Source organism: Hoplias malabaricus, chromosome 5, assembly GCF_029633855.1.
Source record: "Hoplias malabaricus isolate fHopMal1 chromosome 5, fHopMal1.hap1, whole genome shotgun sequence".
Classification (NCBI taxonomy): Eukaryota; Metazoa; Chordata; class Actinopteri; order Characiformes; family Erythrinidae; genus Hoplias; species Hoplias malabaricus.
The window spans coordinates 49009801-49033256 of record NC_089804.1 but is presented as its reverse complement, the minus strand read 5'-3'; the positions used below and the strand labels follow the sequence as shown (position 1 = coordinate 49033256).

General features: G+C 38.2%; 2 protein-coding genes across 5 annotated transcripts in view; one reads left to right on the top strand and one right to left on the bottom strand.

The window, feature by feature from the left end:
* Window positions 1-299: 299 nt before the first annotated feature.
* Window positions 300-22903, bottom strand: klhl17 (kelch-like family member 17). 4 transcript variants are annotated; one of them, XM_066670414.1, is made up of 13 exons: window positions 22730-22903; window positions 15452-15713; window positions 14864-14929; window positions 13635-13756; window positions 13126-13347; window positions 10637-10753; window positions 10144-10357; window positions 7913-8057; window positions 6755-6922; window positions 6389-6477; window positions 5014-5087; window positions 4492-4673; window positions 300-2511 (listed from the first exon to the last, which is right to left on the bottom strand). In XM_066670414.1, the coding sequence occupies exons 2-13, from the start codon at window positions 15663-15665 to the stop codon at window positions 2283-2285; spliced, it is 1842 nt and encodes a 613-aa protein (XP_066526511.1). In that variant the 5' UTR covers window positions 15666-15713; window positions 22730-22903; the 3' UTR covers window positions 300-2282. The 4 variants fall into 4 exon arrangements, with proteins under 4 accessions (XP_066526511.1, XP_066526509.1, XP_066526510.1 ...); XM_066670412.1 differs by lacking the exon at window positions 22730-22903 and adding an exon at window positions 21594-21788; XM_066670413.1 differs by lacking the exon at window positions 22730-22903 and adding an exon at window positions 20420-20559.
* Window positions 22841-23456, top strand: part of noc2l (NOC2-like nucleolar associated transcriptional repressor) — a 39752-nt gene continuing 39136 nt past the window's right edge. Inside the window, exon 1 of the mRNA XM_066670411.1 lies at window positions 22841-22973. Coding sequence (XP_066526508.1) covers window positions 22954-22973 — 20 coding nt within the window. The 5' untranslated portion in view covers window positions 22841-22953. The remainder of the gene's footprint in view (window positions 22974-23456) is intronic.

Below are 23456 nucleotides of genomic sequence, written 5' to 3'. Positions count from 1 at the left end.
TTCTGTTTTAGATGTGAAACACATTGTGAAGTAGGCTTGTCACTCAACACACATAATCACTTCCTCATGATTAAAAAAAAAATGCTCTGCCCACCATTTGTTTGATATAAACTGAGGATCCAGAGTGTTGGGGAAACTGTTGTTGGGTCTGTGCCCCTGTAAAAGCAGCTAATGACACTACTGGTAATAGATCACATAACTTTTTATCTTGAGTGATGCTCATCAGTATAAATCACCAACTATGACTATTACTAAATTCTACATTTGATTTATTCAAACAGGCTCCAGCTCTCATTCACACTTGAAAACAGCTTTATTTCCTTTTGTGTACAGTAATGTATTGCTCCATCTGACAAAGTGCAAAAAGTAAGTTTTTAATTTCCATCATAAATATATTAAAACGTATGTCACATTATAAATAAACAACCACTGCACGGTAAAACAACAGGAACACAAAAACAAAAAAAGCTACATTTACATACACATCACACAAATCGTTAGATCAGAATATTTGGTTATGTACATTTCCTTTTTCTGTTGGGAATGGGTGTGATAATAATTTTATGGTCAGACCAAAACAACACCGTTCCCGGACACAGAAAAAGGCCCAAAGCCTCCAGGTTGAAATAGTACTTTGTTGTTTCTGTGCACAAGCTTCTTCTGACCTAGACTATGTTTGTTCAAAAAAAAAAAAAAAAAAATAATAATAATAATAATAATAAATATATAAATAAAATAATAATAATAAATAAAATAATAAAAAAAAATCCTTCAAAAAAGGAAAAAAAAAGAAACGTAACTTCTCAGAAGTTATGCTACATTTTTGTTGTCCAAGTGTAGTGATGGTGACTAAAGGTGGAACGGGTTTAAACTGGTTTTGTAAATCTGTAACCTTCCAGTCAGCTCTTTAAGAAAAGATGCATTGGTACTTGTCAATACCTATGACATCCCAGCACCAAATAGTAGAACACTGTAACCAGATTTCAATTTCAACACTGTAAAAACAGTCCGTGTGAAATGCAACTCTCTTACGTTCAACACCTTCTTTTAAAATGAGCGCCCACTTACGCAAATGAGGTGCAGATTTTGAAGTTAGGCCAAACCAGAAAAATGGCATGACTGAGTGAGATTAATGAGTATGGACTAATTACTGAGTACTGGCTGCATATTTGCCTTTCATTATCCTTTCTCAATTGTTAGGAAATGTGTTCCTATGGGTCACGTCCACTTTATTATGGCTATAACTTTACAGTGATGCATTTCTCAGCTGAAACCTTTAGAGTCCCCCGTTGTGAGTCGCTGAGTCTTATGACAGTACAGTACAGTCAGAGGGGGAGCAATAAGGTATATCCATCCATTTATCTATATAGAGAGAGTCATTTCTTCAAGGCTTTAGATAAGACATGGCTATGAAAACAGAACTTAACTAGATCATATTAGAACCCTGAAATCCCTGCATCGGAAAACGGCTCTACACATTAAATCTGTACTCACACATTCTCTTGTTCCACAATTAATTATAACTCGCACATTCTCTACTAGCACTGATATGTAAATAAGTTAAAACTGTATCTCTGTGGTCCTTCCGCAGTTCATAAAACATCTCTGAAATAAGTGCCATGTTCATATATTACATTTAATAAATAAATAAGAAAATACATTTCAACATGTTCTCTGTGGTCAAACTGATCTGACCCTATTCAATCTTAGTCAGAAGTCTCCAGCAACTGCTTTATGAATACTTTTTCCAGTGTCTGTGCATCCATGCACAAGGGTGAAACAGGGCAGCTTTGCACAGTATACTGCCACCTAGTGTGACATAGCAGAACTATTTCTTTTCTTTTTTTTCTGGCTTCTGCCAAGACAGAATTTCAATAAACATGCATGGCAGGACTACATTCCTAAGGGGAAAAAAATCATTCATTTTTTTTATTATATTATTGCAATATTTTGATGTGTTCTTTTTCAAAACCAAAAATACATTACAGTATACATCATATACAAGTGACTGCAAAGTGGCAGAGTGACAGTATTCTGCACTTTCAAGCGCTAGGGTGCAAGGTGCGGGCAGAATTGTGTGGGAATCTTTTCCTATTTTATTCAATCGCTTTTTTCAAAATACCTCTCTTTGATCTGCACAATGCAGTGGTGCTACTCCAGCAGAGAGGGGGCATCATGGCCCATGGAGTACTGCTTTTCCTCCAGAGTGCTCACACTGAGCAGTTGCGTCTCTTGGCCACGCAGGGCAGGCCACTGGAGCTCAGTCGGGTCTTCACCCTTTGTCAAAGGCTGGTGGAGGAGACGGACAGGGTCGGCGAGGAGGGCGGGGGGAAGTTGAGCAGCTCTAGGACGGCCACACCCACGCTGCTGCGGCGAGTAAACATGCAGGAGGCCGCCACCCATTTGTTGCTGCGGGGGTTATACTTCTCGATGGAGTTCAGGCTGGAGCTTCCATCGTTGCCCCCGACAGCGTACAGCCAGCCGTCCATAGCGACCAGGTCATGGGTGCTCCTAGGGGAAAAGAAGGAATATATGCGATTGATATAAGTTGGATAGAACAATATGTATTATATTGCCATTCAAAGAAAAACCCAACCAACAATATAATTTTATAGAAAATACTTATAAAATGACCTTAACCTTTCTAAGATACATTAGGATACTTTTAAAATCTACAGAAACTAAAATCATACTATAATGGCTCTTTCTTACTGGGCAGTGCAATGCTGTACCTCCAGTTCATCATCATGCTTTTGTTAAACATTTATATTGGCTTTAAATCCTTTATGTGAATCAGACAACAGACCAATAAAATGTAACATTTTTTCCAAGTTATGTGTAGCAAGAATGGATGAATAAATGGATAGACAGCCGGAATGTCTGCTTGTGATGCTGGCATTAACCCGAATGCCATGTACAGGCAAATCTGAACTTGAAATTTCTCCATTGCTGTTATTTACTGTTAACTCTAGCGTTGCGTGAGAGATTTTCCACACAAATTCCAGAGAACCCTGTATAATTTAATGATTCTCTTTTGTGATAGGAAGAGGATACAGGTCAGGATGTGCACAGTCCTGGGTTCAGATACCACAGCGTAGTATACTACATAAGTAAAGGGTGTCCTCAAATTCACGCAAGAAGTAATACTGAAAGTTTTAAGTTAAAAATTGAAAAATTTAAATTAATTCATAAAGTATACAGTATAGGGTTATGTATGGAATAGTCTGCCGGGTAAATGACTTTGCTGGCACATACGCACTCTTTTGTTGGAATTTTCCATGACCATTTTGCATAAATGTGGCTGAATTTTCTTGATACAGCGCTCAATTTCCACCATCAAGTAATGAGTGGTCATAGGCTTGGTGGCATAAACCTTAGACTTCAAAAAAACCCAAAGAAAAAAGTCCATGCGTTAAATCGCATGATCTGGGCCGCCAATTCTGACCACCAAACCGAGAAATTACATGGCCAGGAAATGACTTGTTCCCAGTAATTGACTTGTTCCCAGTTCTGTATGGCATGTGGCAGCATCTTGTTGAAACCACATTTCATTCACATCCATATTTTGCAATTTGGGCACAAAAAGCTGGATTATCATGTCACGATAATGAGCACCATTAACTGTCATTGCCTCACCAACAAAATTTTCGAAGAAGAACGGGCCGATGATGCCTCCAGCCCAAATCCGCACCAAACAGTGACACGTTGTGGATGCCTTTGTCTCTCAACAATCACTCATGGATTTTCTAAACCCCAAATGCGACAATTTTGAGGGGTAACGAAGCCATCAAGATGAAAATGGGCCTCATCGCTGAAGATGATTTTGTTTGAAAAGTCGGCATCCACTTCTTGTTGTTGTTCCAAAATCCATTCAACAAACTCTTTTCGCTGTGCGTGGTCAGTAGGTTTCAGGTCTTGGTGCCAAACCTTCATTATTTTTAAAATATTGCTCAACAATAAAAACATGCTGTTCTTTTGTGTAGCGCTCCATTTTTGATATTCTGTGTCACTTCAGCACTGAGAATACCTGCTCAGTGGTGATCCTGATTGTTGAAGAACAGGGTGAAATGTGGAAAATAAAAGTATATAGAGCAAAAAACAGACTATATTCTGTAATTATAAAAGTACAAATGTATGGTCGGCGGAATGAGTGTAGAAAGAAAAAGAGATGGTCATAAAAGGTTATGGTTGACTAAGTATCAGAATTAAAATAGAATTTATCATCATTATTAATCATGACTGTCCTAGTAAGTTAAATAAGCTACAGTATGATAAAAGAACAGTGTTTGCTAACCGGAAACACTTTCACATTTGAGTGGGCAGTGTGTGCGGTGATTACAGTAATATTATTAATAATATTATTATAAAAAGCTTGACTTCCCTGGTGTCTTATCATTGGAGTCTTATCATTGTTGCATGTTTATGAAGGTATTTTCTGGCCTCTCACACCTGCCAGATGTATGTGTGTGTGTGTGTGTGTGTGTCTTTAACCTGCGGATATTCATGGGCGCCACTCCTTCCCATGTGTTGGTTTTTGGATTGTATCTCTCCACCGAGTTGAGGCAGCTGGTTCCATCATTGCCTCCAGCAACATAAAGCATTCCCTCCAGCACAGCCACACCAGCACTGCTCCTCCGGCTCAACATGTTGGCTATGGCAGTCCATGTATTACTCTAATTGTAGAAGGAAACCAACATGGGAAAATGTCTCTTGCTTATGAACCCTGAAGCTAAACACCATCACTGATAATTTAATGCTCTGAAATATAGCATTGGTCAAGGACATCATGCTATTCAGTTAAGAATCTATGTACAAGCCACCTAGCACTGTATCAGCCTGTCTGAATAACGTTATTAAAATGTCTCTTCACATCAGAATCATCAGCAAAATGCCATACATTTTAAATATTAATGAAAACTTATTACAAAGAATTTCAGAGGGAGGATGAGAGTTTAATAAATTATTTTTACTTTGGCAAAAATACATTTCAGTTAAAGAAATAATGTCTAGTACCTGTGGATCATACTTTTCTACTGTGGCTAAGTGTGAGGAGCTGTCATATCCACCAACTGCATACAGACTGCCATCTGAAATGAAAGAGCAGCATATAAACAGGTTATATTTATGTCAACGAGCTTAAAATGTAGCAAAGCATTTACATTATGGAAACAGATGCTGTATCTTCAGGAATGTTGTACCATAAAAAGCAAGACTGATCCAATCTCCAATTACCAGCAGCGACCAGCCACATGGAGCAGTCATATTTACAGAGAACGCTGGTGATTGTTACTGAGGTTAAACCCATAGACAGTAAAACCTTCAAAATGCTACCCAGAAACATTGCTTAACCCTACAATGAAAAATTGCATCTGGGTCTGTCCAGGCGAGTTGTGTTTAAACAGTGATGCAATATACAATTTAAGGTGTAGTTTGCTGAATCAGCAGATGTTTAAAAAAAAAAAAAAAACACCTGGGCTATGAGCAATTGCAAATATCAATGGCATATATACATAATATATATATATATATATATATATATATATATATATATATATATTTATTTATTTATTATACCTATATAATTTATATTTATTATATATATATTTTTTTTATTTTAATTAAAAATAAAATAAAAAACGAAGTCAACAATGTGAACTGATCCGTGGTCAATCTTTCTCAGCTGTGTGCGCGCAAGAATTTTCTTGCATAGAGAATTATACAAGAGATGGCTACCTTGAAATTTCATGCAGTTTCCAGCTCTCGACAATACTCTGAACAACTGAATTAGTTAGACACAAAGTTAGAAACAGCCTCTTTTGTTCTGTATATATTGCCTCCATGTCCTTGGACTCCTCTAGCATACAAATGTTATAAGTCAGCTAAGCTATCGCTACCTTGCTGGCTAAAAAGCTTTTTATTCACTACGATAGCTTATGATAACTCAAATGTTTGATTCTAGTATTTTTATACAAAAGTGGAACATATTGATGAGTTTAGGTCAGAGTCCACTAAAGAGCTGTTTAAGTGTTCATATTTAAGTAGCATTACTATCATGCTATTAGACAGCTGTAAGCTATTGTGTATCTAGCTAGTAAGTGGGCTACGTAGCTAGCTACAGAACTAACATTACTAAATCAAAATGTGTTGCACTTACCCTGGTTCACTAATATTAATTCCAGTCAGTTAAGAAAGTTGGAAAACTGAGTAATGAAAAGAAAAAGGATTGGAAAAGTGAATTTAATTGACCTGCTGCTTCAGAAAAAGGTTTTGATGCCTAATTTCAGAGTAAACTGATGATACTGCATTGTTTACTGTATAATTACAATATTCACAGTAACCTTACAGTAAGAACATTTTGGTTGTATATTGCTGTTGCAAAGAGGCTCACCAAGTGTGGCTACTCTGACGTATCTTCTCCGGGTGCTCATGGCAGCAATAGACGTCCAAGTGCTAGTGAGTGGGTCATACCTCTCGGCACTGCAACAGAAAATAACAAATTCTAAATTGGTAAATTAATAAATTGTTAGAAATTATAATAAAATGTTCAAAACATTACTATTTTATACATTATTTTAGAGTGTTATCCTTGGCGACCCACTGTCCAGCACTCTAGGAATATTTTTTATAACAGTGGTTTACCAGGAGGAGGATTAAAACCATGTACGAGCCTGGGTACATTTTTAAATAAGTACAAAAATGTAGAATTTGTAATTATGTTTATACAAATGCAGGTTTATTCCTTCTCAAGTCTTGCCTGTTTAGACAGGAAGCACCATCATATCCTCCAGCAGCATACAGCAAGCCATGAAGTACTGCCACTCCCAAGCAGCTCCTCCTCGTTCCCATAGACACCTCTGGCTGCCAACCATTGGTCACAGGGTCATAGGACTCAACAGTGGCCAAATCAGAGGTGCCATCATACCTGGGAAGCAAACATGCTGCTTGTTAAAATGTCATAACTTCAGCAAAATTTCTATTGAAAACCCACAACCAGTCACAAAGACTGGTATGAACTAGACATTGATGTTAAACAGAATTTGTAAAGGATACTTTGTATGGAGTAACATACTTATTATTCACAGCTTGATTGACCAAAAGACATTACAACATTTCCATAAATCATGCCTATTTTTTTAGAAATAGGTCATTAATCAGCTTCCATTTGTGGAAACGAATACCTTATTTACTTATCAAAAATGACACATCAGTTTGGCAAATGCTTTTATAATGAGCCAGCAATTGCAGATTTTGGGTGGAGCTTACTGCCCTAAGCTAAAATAGCTTCCTAGTGTTGGATGGAGATGTTAAATTATTAGGAGTTTTATTACTCCAGATAGTTAGGCTTTTCCACAGCCCAGTGCAGGGAGAATCAATTTCCCTCTAGACTATAGGTAACTACAGACCCATGTGCAGCTACTCCAGAGGATTTTATACTTTTATATGGAGATTATACGAGCTGTTTGTGTATAAATGAACATCATTGTCCAAAGCGAATGCACCTTGACTTTGCAGGATCCATCAATGATGAGATGTTAACAAACATTTCTATATGTATGTTATATGTTTTGTTGGCATTATTTATTTATTGTATCAGTAGCACTAAGCGAATGCAAAGTTTAGTATGTCTTTAAATAGAATATTATTAGCTGTAACATTTCTTAATATCAGTGTGATTTTTTTTATAAATAAAAAATTTAATAATTATATTTGGGATTAATAACAACAGATTTAGAGGTAAACTTATGACATTCATCACCTGTTTAGGATTCAATCTTGTTAGCTTCAGTGCAAAATTACAAAGGCAAAGCTCAAACACCAAACATTTTGCCTGATCATTTCTATTTGGATTGGTTGTGCAAGTTTGCATTATCTATTGAATTAACCAGAGGGAAAGAAAAATAAATCTCCTTACCCGCCCACAGCATAGAGTTTGTTACCAATAGCAGCAACGCCCACTCTGGCCCGCCGTGTTGACATCGAAGCCACCATGTGCCAGCGATCGGTCCTGGTGTCATAAGCTTCACAGTCTCCATGAATCGCGAAGAGACTCCCTCCACCTGAGAGTGACCATAAAATTAAATTTTCGAAATAACAAGCCTGTGTCAAAAATAAAATAACCAAATAAATGCTATGAAACATATATCTTTGAAATTTGAATATCCATATGGTTACATTCCCAAAAAAGATAAAAAAGATAACTATAAAATGTTCATGAACACAATAAAAGGAAAACACTGCTGACATTTTTCCCATGGATCTTTTACTGTATTTACTGTATTTTCTCCTGTTATAAGTGCATCCTTAAAATCTATTTTTATATTATCAGTTCATTATTAAAAGTTCTTTTAACTACATAATTTAAAGCAGCCTGATTAACATTTTAAAAGAGATAAAACATTACATTTAAAATGCAGTATTTATAAAATATGTGGGATATGGCCTTATTCTATGGGAGCATAATCAGTATGGATATTACATGGAAAAAATACATTATGCTAATTTAATCCAAAATAAACAGTATGTTCAAATAATACAAGTTTAAACTCAAATGAAAATTTTAATAAATCTGGTTTACATTTGCAATTTGAAAGGTTTCTACTGCCATTTCATTTACACTGATTTAAATGCTTTATGAGTAGCTTTATTTAAATGAAAATGTTTGACGTGATCAAGCAACAATGGTGTCAAAAATGATAATTAAAATGTCATTCACCTAATGTGCATTTTTACTCAATGACAATGAATTTGAAATGTAATTTTTAAACTCATCACCATTAAAATGTTGGCAATTACATTATCAATGCTTGTGAATATGCAAACTGAGCATACTGCATTTTCATTTCCATGGTCTTCCTCCTCAGTTCAGGTTCCACAGTCTTTCCACCTCATTCAGCTAATCAGGACAGGACTACAGCTTTACTTCTATTTCCACCACTTCTGCCCTGAGCTCTGGTTGTTTCTTGAGGCCTCTCCATAACCACAGATGACATTTGCTGCTCCAAAGCTTCAGCCTCTTCACAGAAGGGGGACTGTTTTAGCCACTTTTTTGTGCATTTCCCCTAAATCTGCACAGTTTGACTCCTGCCCTAATTGGCTGACTGAGGTGGAAGGCTGTGGAACCTGATTGGCTGACTGAGGTGGAAGACCATATAAATGGAAATGCAGTGTGCTCATTTTGCAATTTCAGAAGCATCTGGACACAGACTGAGTGCAGTAGGGATTAAAATGTTACTGCAAAGCAGAGAGGCACAGCATCCCACTTTATGCAACACTAGGTAGTATTTTTACCTTAAAATTACAGCTTCAAAGTCATTGTGACGATTCACTGACCTGTCATTGGGATAATAGAGTCTCTGTTGTTGCTACAATGGGCTCAGCACTGCAGAAAGCACACTATGTAACTTTGAGCATGATAGGAAAGCACAACCCTCTCCCTCCCCTTCCTCCTGATTTCAAGACAGTGCTGTATAAGTGAATTACACTTATACAGTAGGGGGTGCCCAGGAGCAATAAATCCATCCATCCATTATCTGTAACCGCTTATCCAAGTTAGGGTCGCGGGGGGTCCAGAGCCTACCTGGAATCATCGGGCGCAAGGCGGGTATACACCCTGGAGGGGGCGCCAGTCCTTCACAGGGCAACACAGACACACACACACATTCACTCACACCTACGGACACTTTCGAGTCGCCAATCCACCTGCAACGTGTGTTTTTGGACTGTGGGAGGAAACCGGAGCACCCGGAGGAAACCCACGCGGACACGGGGAGAACACACCAACTCCTCACAGACAGTCACCCGGAGCGGGAATCAAACCCACAACCTCCAGGTTCCTGGAGCTGTGTGACTGCGACACTACCTGCTGCGCCACCGTGCCGCCCCTGGAGCAATAAATAAAAAAAAAATAATATTTACATGTCCATTTTTCTCCAAATGATCCTGGTCAGTTTATAATATGGCAAAAAAAAATCATAATAAACTGTATTAAATAATGTGACATCACCAAACATCATGCTAAGCATAAATGCTCCAGCTCCTCATAAAACAAAAAAAATTGCTGAGATAAAGAAATAAAATCCTGAGAAGGAAAAAAAAAGTGTAATAAAAAGTAATAAAATTGAACAACATTGCAGATGGACTTACCCACAGCAAACAGAACAGGGCTGGCGCCCTCACAGCGGCGAGGGCGTGTCCGGCTGTTACTCAGCACGCCTCGCTGCTCGGGCATCAGGTGGTACTTCAGAGCCTCTATCAGCAGGTCCTTGCACTCTGAGTGGTGCCGCACCAGCAGCTCTGTATCCACGTTACTCATCAGGAAATCCCGTGTCAGCAACGGCAAACGCACGCACTTCATCAGCTGAAGGAGCAAACGAGCCAATGAGTGAAGGGACATAAAGAGATCAGTCAGGATGGGGGGAGAGGAGAAAGGATGACTGAGGAAGAGGTTGTAGAATACACTTTGAATAAGAAAAGAACGTAGAGTCTTTCCTTGAGCTTGTGAACGTACATAAATCTTTAATTTTCTTATTATCCAGTGCTTTTTCACTAAGCGTTTTATTATTATTTTTGTCCAATCTTTACTAAATCTAAAATGATGCTGCAGGAAGGTGCAGAAGTCAAGCAGGAACACACTCACTCTTGGTACATGCTGCCTTCGTCCATCAATGTCATGTTTGACCCAGCTAAGCACAGCCCGGTACACTTCCTCCTCAGAGGGAACGTTCAGATTATCACTAGAGATCAGGTCCAGAACCTGCAGCACACACACAAAACACATCTTCAGTTCATCACGGATTACACTTGCTTGAACATGTCATTTCAGTTGGTTATCATTAGGATAGGAGCAGTCAGGACCAGTTTGGACCAAGCTCTGAGGAAGGTGACGCAAAGCACATTATCACAGAGAATTTCAGCAGAATGACCCTGGAAATATGTAGTTATTCCAAAATAACTGCACAGATAGGTGGCTGAGCTATTTTAAGGGAGATGATTCAGTTTGAGGAACCAGGAAATATTTGTAAAAGTTAAAATTAGTATGCATGAAGATAAAAGCATTATAAAGGAAAAATTGTCTTCAAACAGAGATGGATTAAGCAACAAAGATGATGATGATGAAGGGCTGGGCAATATGGCCCTAAAATATAGAGATATGGTCAAACACTGAAGCATACTTTTATTAATTTCACGAAAATTATTTATTAAAAAGTTATTTTACCAAAAATGTAAGTTTCAAACATTGCTCATTGGCTGTTAAACTATTCTATTTTTGATTTTCCTCATCCTCAGCTGGGTGCTTCCGCTCAAAGAGATGAAACAGATTAGTTGTGCTTGCCCTTCTGTTGTTATAGGTACTTTCATTTCTTACATAATACCATGCTTTACTTTACCTCTGATATTTGGCAACCAAACCACCTCAGAGCTACATTTCACTGTACTTGTCCCTGTGCCTTAAAGACTCATGTAAAAAATGAATGTATGAGTCACCCTGCGAAGAACTGGCGCCCCCTCTAGGGTGTGTTCCCACTTTATGGCCAGTGAATCTGGGTAGGCTCCAGACCCACTGCGACCCTGAACCGAATAAGCGGTTACAGATAATGAATGAAGGAATCATTTTTTATTAGTCATTTTTTAGATTCCAAAACAACAGCACTTGAAGGTGCCCAACTGTAACTTTTAAAGACACCCTCACATAGCACAACTAGACCAGCCTATTTTACCCTAATGTCACCAGCTGTCAAGTGAAGTCTGGCTCCTCAAACAGCAGCACATCCCCATCAATGGCACGTCCAACGGCTTGTGGTCACCCATGTATGCAATTACGTTCTAATAGCTCTTAATGCCACTGGATTATTTATACACACAGACTCCACCAAGAGTGCCCACATGTGTGTGAGTGTGTGCCAGTTGTTATGGTCACAGTTTGTGTATGGGGAAACAACGACATATTTCTGAGAATGTAAGGTTTAATCTGGAACAGATCTTGCCCAGAGTGCAGGAGATAAATCTTACTCTATTGCAGCAGCACAGACCACAGAGAAAGTGACAGACAGAAAGAGAGTGAGAGAGAGAGCAAGAGGAAAACACAAGACACTCAAAAGATAGAAAAGACTCAGAAAGACTGAAAGAAAATGGAGACAGAAGCACACAGACACTGAAAGAGACCAAAAAGGCATACAGAAAGAGAGACATGACTAAAGACAGAGACGAAGACATTGAAAGAGACACAGAAAAGACAAAGAGAGCGGTTAAAAGGGCAGTGTGAAATAGATATAGGATGATGCAGAATGAGAATGAGAGACACACACAGAGAGAGAGAGAGAGAGAGAGAGAGAGAGAGAGAGAGAGAGAGAGAGAGAGAGAGAGACCTTTTCATCAGCCACTGTCACTCACGGAACACTCTAATCAAGCCCTAAAAAGGGATTTCAGGAAAAGGATTTAAAGGAACCAAACAGCTTTTCAGCCTAAGAACGAGAGGCAGCTAAACTGAGAGCAGCAGCAACACTACACAGATTATTCATAAGAGGGCTCTGCTTTGAAAAGAGAGGATTAGGACTAGAGAAATATCATACTGCAGACTGAGAGGGAATGATATGTCTTGAGGAACGCACAGGATTTAACATGTCTGAGTATCTGATTGATGACATAGGGTTCATTTCAGAGATGCTGCAGAAAGCACACTCGCGACACAAGGTGCTGACCTTGACTGACGTTATTGATGCAAGCTAGTGAGTGTCAGGTTGTACGCCACAGCTGTCCATTTATCTGGTGTGTGTGTGTATATAGTGAGACTGGAGCTCTATAATGTGTACACTACATTACAATATGGTTTTCAGCGCAAATAACGGAAGTAGATTCCCTCGGAACACCACATGTCAAATATAGCATTTTAAAGCATGAGGTACACCTTCACTGTATCAACATTTCATACAGGATCACAGTGTGTTGTGGGTAAAAGCCTACATCAGAATGTGGTCTGATGAGCACCTGCATGCAGAGGAGAGTAAAAACTTGTTTGCCATTGGGAATGCCCTACAGCTTTGCGCATCCAAGCAGGCATGCACAAACAATGGGAGCAAGGCTGCGTACACACACAAACACACACACACCTCTGCAGTTCTTCATCACCTGTTTGAGGGGTAGCAGCATGAATTCCTCTGTCTTGGACACTTCCACAAAGTGCTGAAGGACGTATTTGTGGGCAGATTTGAGCAGGTCACTGCAGGAGTGTGTGTCAGCAAAGCCACGGATGCCCAGACAGTTGGAAGGGTCCAGCTGACTGAGGAGGAACTTGCAGCAGGCATCTCTCACTCCGTTCAGCTGCAGGAGACTGGCTGCTGGCAGCAGGGTCTTTGTGGATCATGCACACAACCAAGAGATGGTTAGACTTTGCAGAGGAAATCACTGAACTTGTTCTCTTGTATCATGACAAGGATCATAACAAAGTGTTCAGAATAACATGGAGTTCATTTCTGTTGAACTAGTTATCTCACACAAATGTCAGTGCACCTGACAAAATAGAAAATATATAAAAATAGAAATGTGATAAAAGGTTCTGTGGCAATATAATGCAATTTTTTTTTCATAAAACCCAAATCTGTAGAAACACGGACAGCATGCTGAACCCTAAAGTATACCTGCACATTTCCTTCTCCGACTACTATCTCAGCAGTGTAAGCGTACTGCACCAGCTGCTCCAGTGCCTGCGGATCAATGTCATGCAGGGTCACGTGCGTCTGACGGCTCTCTGACATCTCATCTGCACAATAACACACAATCAAACAGTCTCAAACTCCAGCTAAGCCTTTGTGTACTATACAGAGATGTCATAACAAAAGGCAGGTTGGCAGGGGGTTAGAAAGCATTGTTAAAATTAAACCTGAATTGTATATTAAATGTATCGAAAGCAAAACTAGAACTGTAATTAAAGCATTAAGGATGTCATGTTTTTGTCAGAACCTGCTTAGCCAACAAAGAGGAATTCCATCCATGTGTACATTTAAATATTTGTGCTCCACAGGGATTATGAGCTATAGTATAGTGGAGAAATAAAATAAAAAAACAAATAAAACATTATATCTTAAAAACTAGAACTGCAATCAGGAGATTTTTTTTTTTTTTGATGGATTGTTATTATATTTCTTGATTATAATAACATAAGTTAAGCTGTGGCTACACATGTACCACTATGTCACAGCGCAAACATTAATAATGTAAAAATAAATGGTACAGAATTGTATTTTATCACTTTATTATACTGTATTTTTCCATAAGGGATAACATGTTAGCTTACGGCTAACACTTATTTTGTTGAAAAACTTAGCGTAATTCTAAAGGCAACAAAACCTAAAAAAGGTAGCTCACGTCACTCATTTTGGTCACTTAATAAATAAATAAATAAATAAAAGCACCACTGTATCATACTGAATAAAATTTGGAATTATCAAATCAGAAAATTCTTTAATGAAAAAACTTGACTCAATTTTGACTCTTACTTTGAATATATAACTCTTATTTGAATCGTTTTTGTAAATAGGCAACACGTTTTAATATAACTGCCACTTTGGCTGATGAAACATGCTGGTACTCACATGTTTTAAGTTTTTATTTAGCCCAGATATTGTGAGCTCAGGGTATTTAATCATAAATTAATGGGCATAAAATATCTGTAAAGCAATCAAAATCTATTCACTTTGATTTCAAAAAGAATATTAGCATGTCAATAACTGGCTAAGGAGCATTTTTGTGGATGGAATTCTGCTTTTATTCTGCAAATAAATTTAAATGAAAAGTATAGCCCAAATCAGGGGTTGGATGTATAGGTTGAAAATTGTGCTGGTGTATGGTAAGTTCAGAATAGTAATACCATCACACTCTAGCCTGAGGTGCAGTGGAGAGGAGGAGTGATAGGAAAAACACGGCACCTGCTGACCTAAGACCGGAAAGGGAAGAGAATACAGTGTGGAAAACAAAATGGGAGGTGAAGTAAAGCAGGAAATGCTTCAAAATCGGAAGCTGAGCTAATGCAGCTATGAGACATAAACAAACAGAGAGAGCTTTAAAATGTGCTGAAATTAAGCCGCTATGTAAAATAGAAAGGCTTGGAGAAGAACATTAATGAAGAACTTGGGGAATTGTTTTCAAATGACAAATGAAGATGGTTTGTTGCTCTGTTTCCAGTGCCATTAAACCCATTGTAAAAAGGAGGTTAAATTGCAATGAGATTGCATTAGATGGGCATGATTATGTAGATGAGACCAAATGAAAGACAGAGATGGCTGGGCAAAATGGCACTGGAATAATGAGAGAGGCACAGTGCCCGGAAGGTATACAGCTCCCAAATTAAGAGGGCACGATCTATCCATCTTCATCGAATGCAATCTGGAACAGTTTCCTCATTGTTGCATTTCTTTAAGATGAAAGCGCCCAAAATAGAATGTAGAAAACAACCTACTTGTAAACATGGCGTGGAAGTAGGGGCTGCAGGAAGCCAGCACCACCTTGTGTGCCTTGATCTCCTTGTTGGCCACATGCAGGACGATGTCACATAGCAGCCCCCGCTGCCGCATCCTGTTCATGGACACGAAAGAGTCGTGGTAGTGGCGTTTGGAGTTGTGCGAGATGCTGTGGCCATCGCGGTTCAGCAGTTGCATGCCCCCCTCCATCATGGCGCTGTACTCAGAGGCCTGCTGCTGCCTCAGCCTCACTCTCAGCAACTGGAAAACACAGCAGAGCAACATTTCCCTTTATGCTTAAATCAGCATTCACCCTTCTATATGGAGAAAAGAAAGATCTCATCCAGCTCCTCATGCCTGATGGCTTTGATCTTGAAGAGGGAAGATTGGCAGTGAATTAAATAACAACTGACAAGCAACCTACGTCATCAGCAGGCCAAATTTGGAGCAGGCTTTGTGGTGTGCCTCACAATTAAATGCCAAAACATTTGCATCTGTATTAGCCATTCAACATTATGCCTGTGGGTATAAAGAAACCTGCGCAACAGTTTCTCAAATAGGTTTTTAAATGCAAACTTAAATCATATACAGTTTTTTTTTTTTTACAAGTTCAAACTTAAATATATTTTATTGTTATTTATAGTTTATTTTATTTACTTTTTATGTAAAAAAGATTTCACTTTTCACAGTTGCACCAACTTACTTAGCCACTATCTTTTAAAGTTCTGTGATACATAAATGACACAGCATATCAAAACAGTATTCAACAATATTTAGATTTTTCTTGCGATATTCACAAATAGTTATGTAATTAACTGTTGAAAAACTTCCCCTTAAATCACACTCCTCAACAACAAAGTCTCACACAAACATCCTAATTGTTAATATGGTGAGAAAAGCTGCATCAAGCAAAATCTAATGTAAATTATGGAAAATAATAATAAATTAAACAAATCGAGATTAGCACATCGCTAGCTAAAGCATTTGGTCCCAAGGTGATGCAATGACTAAATGCAAAATAAATGCCTTCTGAAATAATGCTATAATAGATGTTTTCTTGGTACGTAAGACAGCATGGTTGGAAAATTACTTGCCGATCTTTAACAAAAACTTTAACAAAAAAATCAAGTGAGCGGCACGGTGGCGCAGCAGGTAGTGTCGAAGTCACACAGCTCCAGGGGCCTGGAGGTTGTGGGTTCGATTCCCGCTCCGGGTGACTGTCTGTGAGGAGTTTGGTGTGTTCTCCCCGTGTCCGGGTGGGTTTCCTCCCACAGCCCAAAAACACAGGTAGGTAGGTTGGCGACTCAAAAGTGAATGTGTGTGTGTGTGTGTCTGTGTTGCCCTGTGAAGGACTGGTGCCCCCTCCAGGGTGTGTTCCTGCCTTGCGCCCAATGATTCCAGATAGGCTCTGGACCCACTGCGACCTGGAACTTGATAAGCGCTTACAGATAATGAATGAATGAAAAATCAAGTGAGATTTCGTCCCACTGACGGACAGCAGTAATGTTCCTTATGAATGCCAGTGCAGAGCTTGAACACAGCCCAAGCATCCTGTGGTTTGGCATCTTTTGCAATGGGAAGTATTACACACTTAACCAATGGCATATAAATAAAGTTATATTATATGACCACAAATACGGGCCTTTGGGAAAGAGCTTAAATGTCCAGCATTAGAGATATATTTTGTAAAAAAAAAAAAAACAGAAACATGCCACTTCATTTTAGTGCTGGTGTTATACTACTGCTCTGTGCTCATTTAACCTACACATTCGGCACAAAGAACACAAATACTGGCCTCCAGCAACATCAGCTGCAGAGAACTGTAAGAGCAGAAGAAAAGGAAAAAGGGAAGGCAGCCAGGCTGAAGCTCTCATGCATTAAAAATAAAAATAAAACATCACCTGAGATGACTGGTTGGATAACAGCACTGTTCAACCATTCATTTCTGTGGGTTGTACTGAGTGCTGGCCGTTTTATTTACCAAATAGCATGCTGGCTTTAAATAAAGCTGGACAAACAAATGAAATTAATATAACTGAGGCTGCCATGTTAGGTACCCTTCCACATGCTGCACACATTCATCGCTCTATCAAAAGAATTATGACCAGGGGTGCTGTATGATATAATGTAGTGGGTAACACTGCTGCCTAGGATTATTCTCCCGGGTGAGAAAACTACTATTACTACAGTAGTAATTGTCCTTGGGCAAGATTCCTAACATGACATACACCTACATCTCTAATATGACTAGAATTGCTCATTATATATAAACCATTTCATAATTCATTCATTCATTCATGGCTGTTTAATAAATGTAGTAACCTTTTTAGGAGCAGCGTGTTGCTTATTGGATCATAAACAACCACAGTAGCCTTAGTGGTTAGGTGTAGAATTTCAAATGTTATGATATGGACCCTATGTGAAACACTAATGGATTGGCACAGTATATTTTACATATAAACCTGTGTATATTACAGTTGTGAATAACCATTATAATGGTTTCTGATATTATTCAGAATGATGTAGTCATTAATTATGTTTTATTAAGAAGTGAGAAAGATATATTTCTGATTTACCCATTACAGGTGTGCTTTTATAAGATTTAATGGAGCTAGGCGAAAGTATTAATGGGTTTCTGGATCTAAACAACTGAAGGGTTTGAAGTGCAGATAAACCTTTGGTTACAAATATCTGCCACGGCAGGAAACTTGATATAAAACTTAAATAATGTATTGTGTAAAGCACATGGGGCAGAACAGGCTGGTGCTTGCACTTGTGTGCTCAGGTTAAGGCCTCTACAGCTGCTCTGTTCCCTCTAACGTCAAACAGAAAAAAAAAATGCAAACAAGCTGACCTGTTACGGCTTAATCCACTCCTCCATCAGAAGTAGCGAAGGGGAAATAAAAACTGCTCATGTAAGTGATACTTCCTTAGGCTTGCGTCCTTAGGCGATCCTAATGAAATTCCTAAGGAATGGACTAATTAGTATTCAATGGAAACAGAACTCACAGTGGTCCCCCACTTCAAATATACTGTACAACTCTCAATGTGCAGACTCTCATTATCATGCCCACTCTCTATATAGCAACACCCCCTCTGTCTGACTCAGCAGACTGTGCACCCCTCAGCATTAAAGGGCCCATATCTTGATTTTCCTTGCTTTCTTAAAATAAGGAGTTTGATGTAAGATATAAACGCACAGGCCAAATGAATCAAAAGACACTTGGTTTGAATGATATACAGAAATATAAAAAGGGGAAAAGCAATGGAGATTTAAAAAAAACAAATAACAACATAAACAGCATTTTGAATTGTTTACATGAGGTCATAAAAGCCAGCAAATTTACTTATATCATAATTTATTTATTTATTTTTACACTCACTGTCCATTCTCTCAGCTGGCTATACAGGAGCACTTTGTAGTTCTACTTAGAGCTGGATGATATGGCCAAAATTTATATCACAATATATTTCTTAATTTCAGTCAATGTGGTATTATGATATCAACTATGATATCGATATTAACGATTAAAAAAAATATAATAAATAAATAAATAAATACAGCCAAAGACTGAAAGCAACATGACATCTTGGCTTTGTCAATTTTAATATCTTTAAACCAACTTTAAAATTGAGTGCAATGAACTGATGGCAGTCAGTAACAGACACTGTAAATAATATATACTGAAATACAGGAAATATGTTTAAAAATACATAACAATATATATATTGATTTTGAATTATTGTCCAGCCCGAGTCATACTGTTACAGATTTTAGTCTATCAGTTGCTCTGCATACTTGTTTACTCCCTTTTACCCAGTTCTTCAATGGTCAGAACCACCACGCTGATTTTATCTGGCTGCTAAATCATGCAACGTCGTGTTGTTGGTGTGGTGGAACAACATGTTAGGTGAGTCTAATGGAGAGGACAGTGAGTGGACCCCAAAAAAAAAAAAAAAAAAAAAAAAAAAAAAAAAACTCAAGCAGAACAGCTGTGTCTGATCCAGTGCAACACGTCCTAACAAACCACCACAACATCAGTGTCAGTGCAGCGCTGAGAGTGATCCACCACCCAAAAATTAACTGCATTGTGGTGGTCCTGTGGGGGCCCTGACCATTCAAGAACATAGAGAAAAGGGGGTTAACAAACAATGCTGAGCATCAGATGGACTACAGACTAATTTAAAACTACAAAGCTCTCCTCTATGGAAATGGGAAGTGATAAAAATGGAAATTGAGTGTTGAAATAAGGAGGTTGTTTTAAATTTATGGCTGAACGATATAATAGCTAAACCCTAATCATTAACGTTGTAGTTATAAAAAGTGCATTTTGAATGGAACAATACAGGACAACCTATCAAAACAGAGATCATTTACATATATCCACTGCAAACAGACTAGTACTAGGAGGTCATCTTTAGCTGAACATCAACAAAAATATTGTTCTTCTTGTTAGTCAGATTCCTATGGGTGGGCAGATGACTCCTATGGGTGGGCAATACCCAACCCAACCCACTTGTAGACACACACCTGGTTGAAAAGGTAGGGTGACTTTAAAAAGAAAAAGAAGTTTATTTAATTTCAAGAGAAAAAGAAATGTTGGGAGTGGTGATAGAATTATAAATGGACCTCAGAGGGACAAGAACTGGACCACCATACTGTAATCAATAAGAGTCCTTGGGTAAGACCCCTAAAGCTGCACTGGCATTACTAAACATGAAATTACCTCTGCCAAATGTCATAAATGTAAATTAAGAGTCTTGAATAGACGCACTAAATAACTTGAACTGTTTCAGCATCTGATCATATTTTGTCCGAGGAGTGTCTTTTGCATGTTCAACAGCAATGCAGATAGCCAGCAGGTCTGTTTTAAAAGCACTGAAGGTTTGCTCACAAAACACCCCTCCTCTGATGTACAACCATCAGAGGGAACACCAAGAGAACACTGAAAGGAACATTGCCTTACCTGCAAATAAAGATGCTCCCTCGTTTAAGTTCTGATCTTCTAATCATAAAGAAATCAGACTCATTCAGTACTACGTTCTAGAGTCCAGCAATGGAGCCGTGCAGGACATATGAAAAATGTATAAGCCCTTTTAGTTTGGGCTTTTGTATGCTGTTGACGTAAATGCAAACCGTAATAGAGCGCTGGCTGCTGACATCAATTTTTAAGGTGGAACCGGAGACTTATACTTTTAGCTATACCAAACCACACTTGTGCTCTAAGAAAATAACACCAGCTCTGACCAAATGCAGTTATCCAGTTAACGTTTGTTATTTCCGTTACAGAATATGTGATTCATCTCTTACATTAGTCAGCCCTTGCCCTGCTCAATCAGTCTACCTTAAAAAACAGCAGGCACTTTATTAGAACTATGTCTTCTATCCTCTCAAAAAAAAGCCTCCTAGCCCAGACGCACGTCAGGTCAAATAGCGCCGACACTTGGTTAGAGATGTAATGTTATTGGTTTGGCTTTTGTAGTTCAATTGAAATCAATTAAAATGCAACAATAAAGCAGCAAGCTAACAGCCAGAGAAAACATAGACCGAGGGTGCGTCTCAATTGGTTAACTACGCCCTACGAAGTGTACATTGCAGAACGAGAAATAAAAGCTTTGACTCCCAAAATGGTGAATTTATCCCAGTAGAATTATCAGGCAACTAAAAAAGATCGACATGTCTACCAACAGAGTTGGTCTCAGTAAGATATAGCATTTTGAATTACAATATTTATAAGATACTTAGAAGCTACACCTATATTGTCCAATTCAGCGCACTATGTAGGGAGCAGGTGGTGATTTGACACTCGCCCTATGTGACAGCTGATTTTTTTATGTTTAAACAAGCTTATTTAACGGCAACAGCGCAAGGTATAAAAAAAGAAAGTGCTGAGCAGAAACGGGTTCTTGCGGAAACAATAATCTAAATGCTTTTCTGGAGTTTTTCTAAGCTTAATCTAGTTGAACATCAGTCACATCTAAAACAAAGGCTATGAAGAAAAGCAGGCGGAAGAGCAGAGATGGAGTGGTTTCCTTTAAACTCAAGACATGTCTAATGGCATTTTGTAAACAGAAAACGACTTCTTCTTCTTAGTACCCGCCACAAAAACTTATCTAATACAAACAGCATAGAAACCTCACCTGGCGACGTCGCCTGTGTCTAACTGACAGCGCGTGTTTCTTTCTTTGTGGAACTCTCTCCAGTTTTATCTGCGGACGGGGAGGATTTTATCCTGAAATTGAAATGTTATCCACCGATAATAATTTCTTTAAACTAACGTACCTACAGCGCAAACGAAGACACTATATACACAATGACACATTTCACGTAACACCGAAAACATAGAGCTCTCCTTTATACTTCAGCGCCTTAGATGGGTCGTATTCCAAATCACTCCTTACTCACTATGAAGGGCACTTTGTAACTCCAGAAATAAAGGCTTCTGAGACCAAATAGTGCATGGTAGCCACGTGTATAAACTGAAAATGTTCTTGTTAGAGCGCTCTTGAAGCACAGAATGCATAGGTTAATGCCCTGTATTGTGCACTATGTAGGGAATAGAGTTATTTGGGATTGGGCCCGAGTCTCCAAAAAACTTAACTTTCTGTTTTATGTCTGCGCTGTAGGTTTTGGTTTTCAAAAGCAGTAAACTAAACTTCCCTGAGATCAACCTCTCTCAAAAAGTAACATTTCGTCGTTTAAGCCTTGTTCTCCTTTGTAAACTGTTTTTAATATTAATTTTTGTAAATTAAATTAAAAAATCTGCAAAAACACAAAGTAATAAAATATATACAAATTTACAATACAAACTAAATACTTGTAACTAAAATATATATATATATATATATATACAAAAAATAAATAAATTACAGAGAGTTTGTATTTTTATATGCAATAAAAGCGCGTGCAAGGTTCATTCTTTTGAATTTTTTTAACTGACAAAATTCCAAGGAGTATGTTAACTTGCCAACTTGATGGTGTTTCTTAAATATAAACACATTTAGAGTTTAATGCCTGCAACACACTCAAAACTTTGTGACCGTTAAATTTGCCTCTCACACTCACGCCCAGGGAAATACTACTTTTATTTCCAATCTTGACTTGCACAGATTTAAATTTCTTTGTGTGTTCTGAATATTTCTCAATATTTTGTGCGGTAGATAGTGAAATATTTAAATTTATTTTTATTTTGCATCGAGAAATTTTCTTTGAGCTGTTTGTCAATGCTCTTATGAAGTGTGTCCCAAAATGATGAGCTAAAATCATCTTTACTTACTGAGCCTTGGGTGGATGCTCCTTTTAAATGTTCTTGGTTATTTGAAAGGCTTTAGTTGTTTTTCATGAATAAAACCCTAGAATATATTTGAAAGCCTACTGGGGTAGTACTGAAGATCGTTAGCTAATGTTCTCCCTCAGTACTTTAATAAACGAGACACAAAAGATCAACAGAACAGCAAGGCATTGTGGGTAGTGCGTCTTGTAAGCACGTTGGGCTCCAGCATGGCAGGCAAAAACAAGCGGTAAGGGGTTTATAAATCCGTATTTCTTTAAAATATACAGAGCGTTCTTTAACCCAGGTGAAGACGTGTTTGTAGGTGTTACTGTCATTTCGTAGCAGTAAGACGAGTTTAAATGAGTCTGTCTTTAACGGCTTTAACAGCAGCTCCCGAACTAACGGCCGTGCCCCGGTGTGTTCCAGTGAATCAGAGAGCTTTAAAACACAAAACTGAGTTACACACAGCTTTTTAGCCTTTTTTAACCACAAATAGAGAGCTACATTAAGTCAGAAAAGAAGCAGAAGGCAGTACTAAAGACTATAAATATAATTAATACAGTTAACACTACTTTTGAATTATATATAATGTGATACAGCGCTTTAATGCTTTGTGCTGTTTATAATTCTTTCTCAGATAAACTTCTCAGACAGTTATTGTTTGGTACAATTCTAGAGAAAGTTACAATCGAATTTTGTAACGAACAGTGTTGATAGGTAGCAGAAGTCA

What these genes read in the sequence shown, in the direction of transcription:
- klhl17 (XM_066670414.1), bottom strand. Translation starts at nt 15,665, where the DNA reads ATGATGGAGGGGGGCATGCAACTGCTGAACCGCGATGGCCACAGCATC. An exon ending in CCCTGTTCTGTTTGCTGTGG is followed by an intron (nt 8,058 to 10,143) that starts GTAAGTCCATCT and finishes GGTCACTCTCAG; the next exon opens with GTGGAGGGAGTCTCTTCGCG. An exon ending in CGTCAGAGTAGCCACACTTG is followed by an intron (nt 5,088 to 6,388) that starts GTGAGCCTCTTT and finishes CTTTCATTTCAG; the next exon opens with ATGGCAGTCTGTATGCAGTT.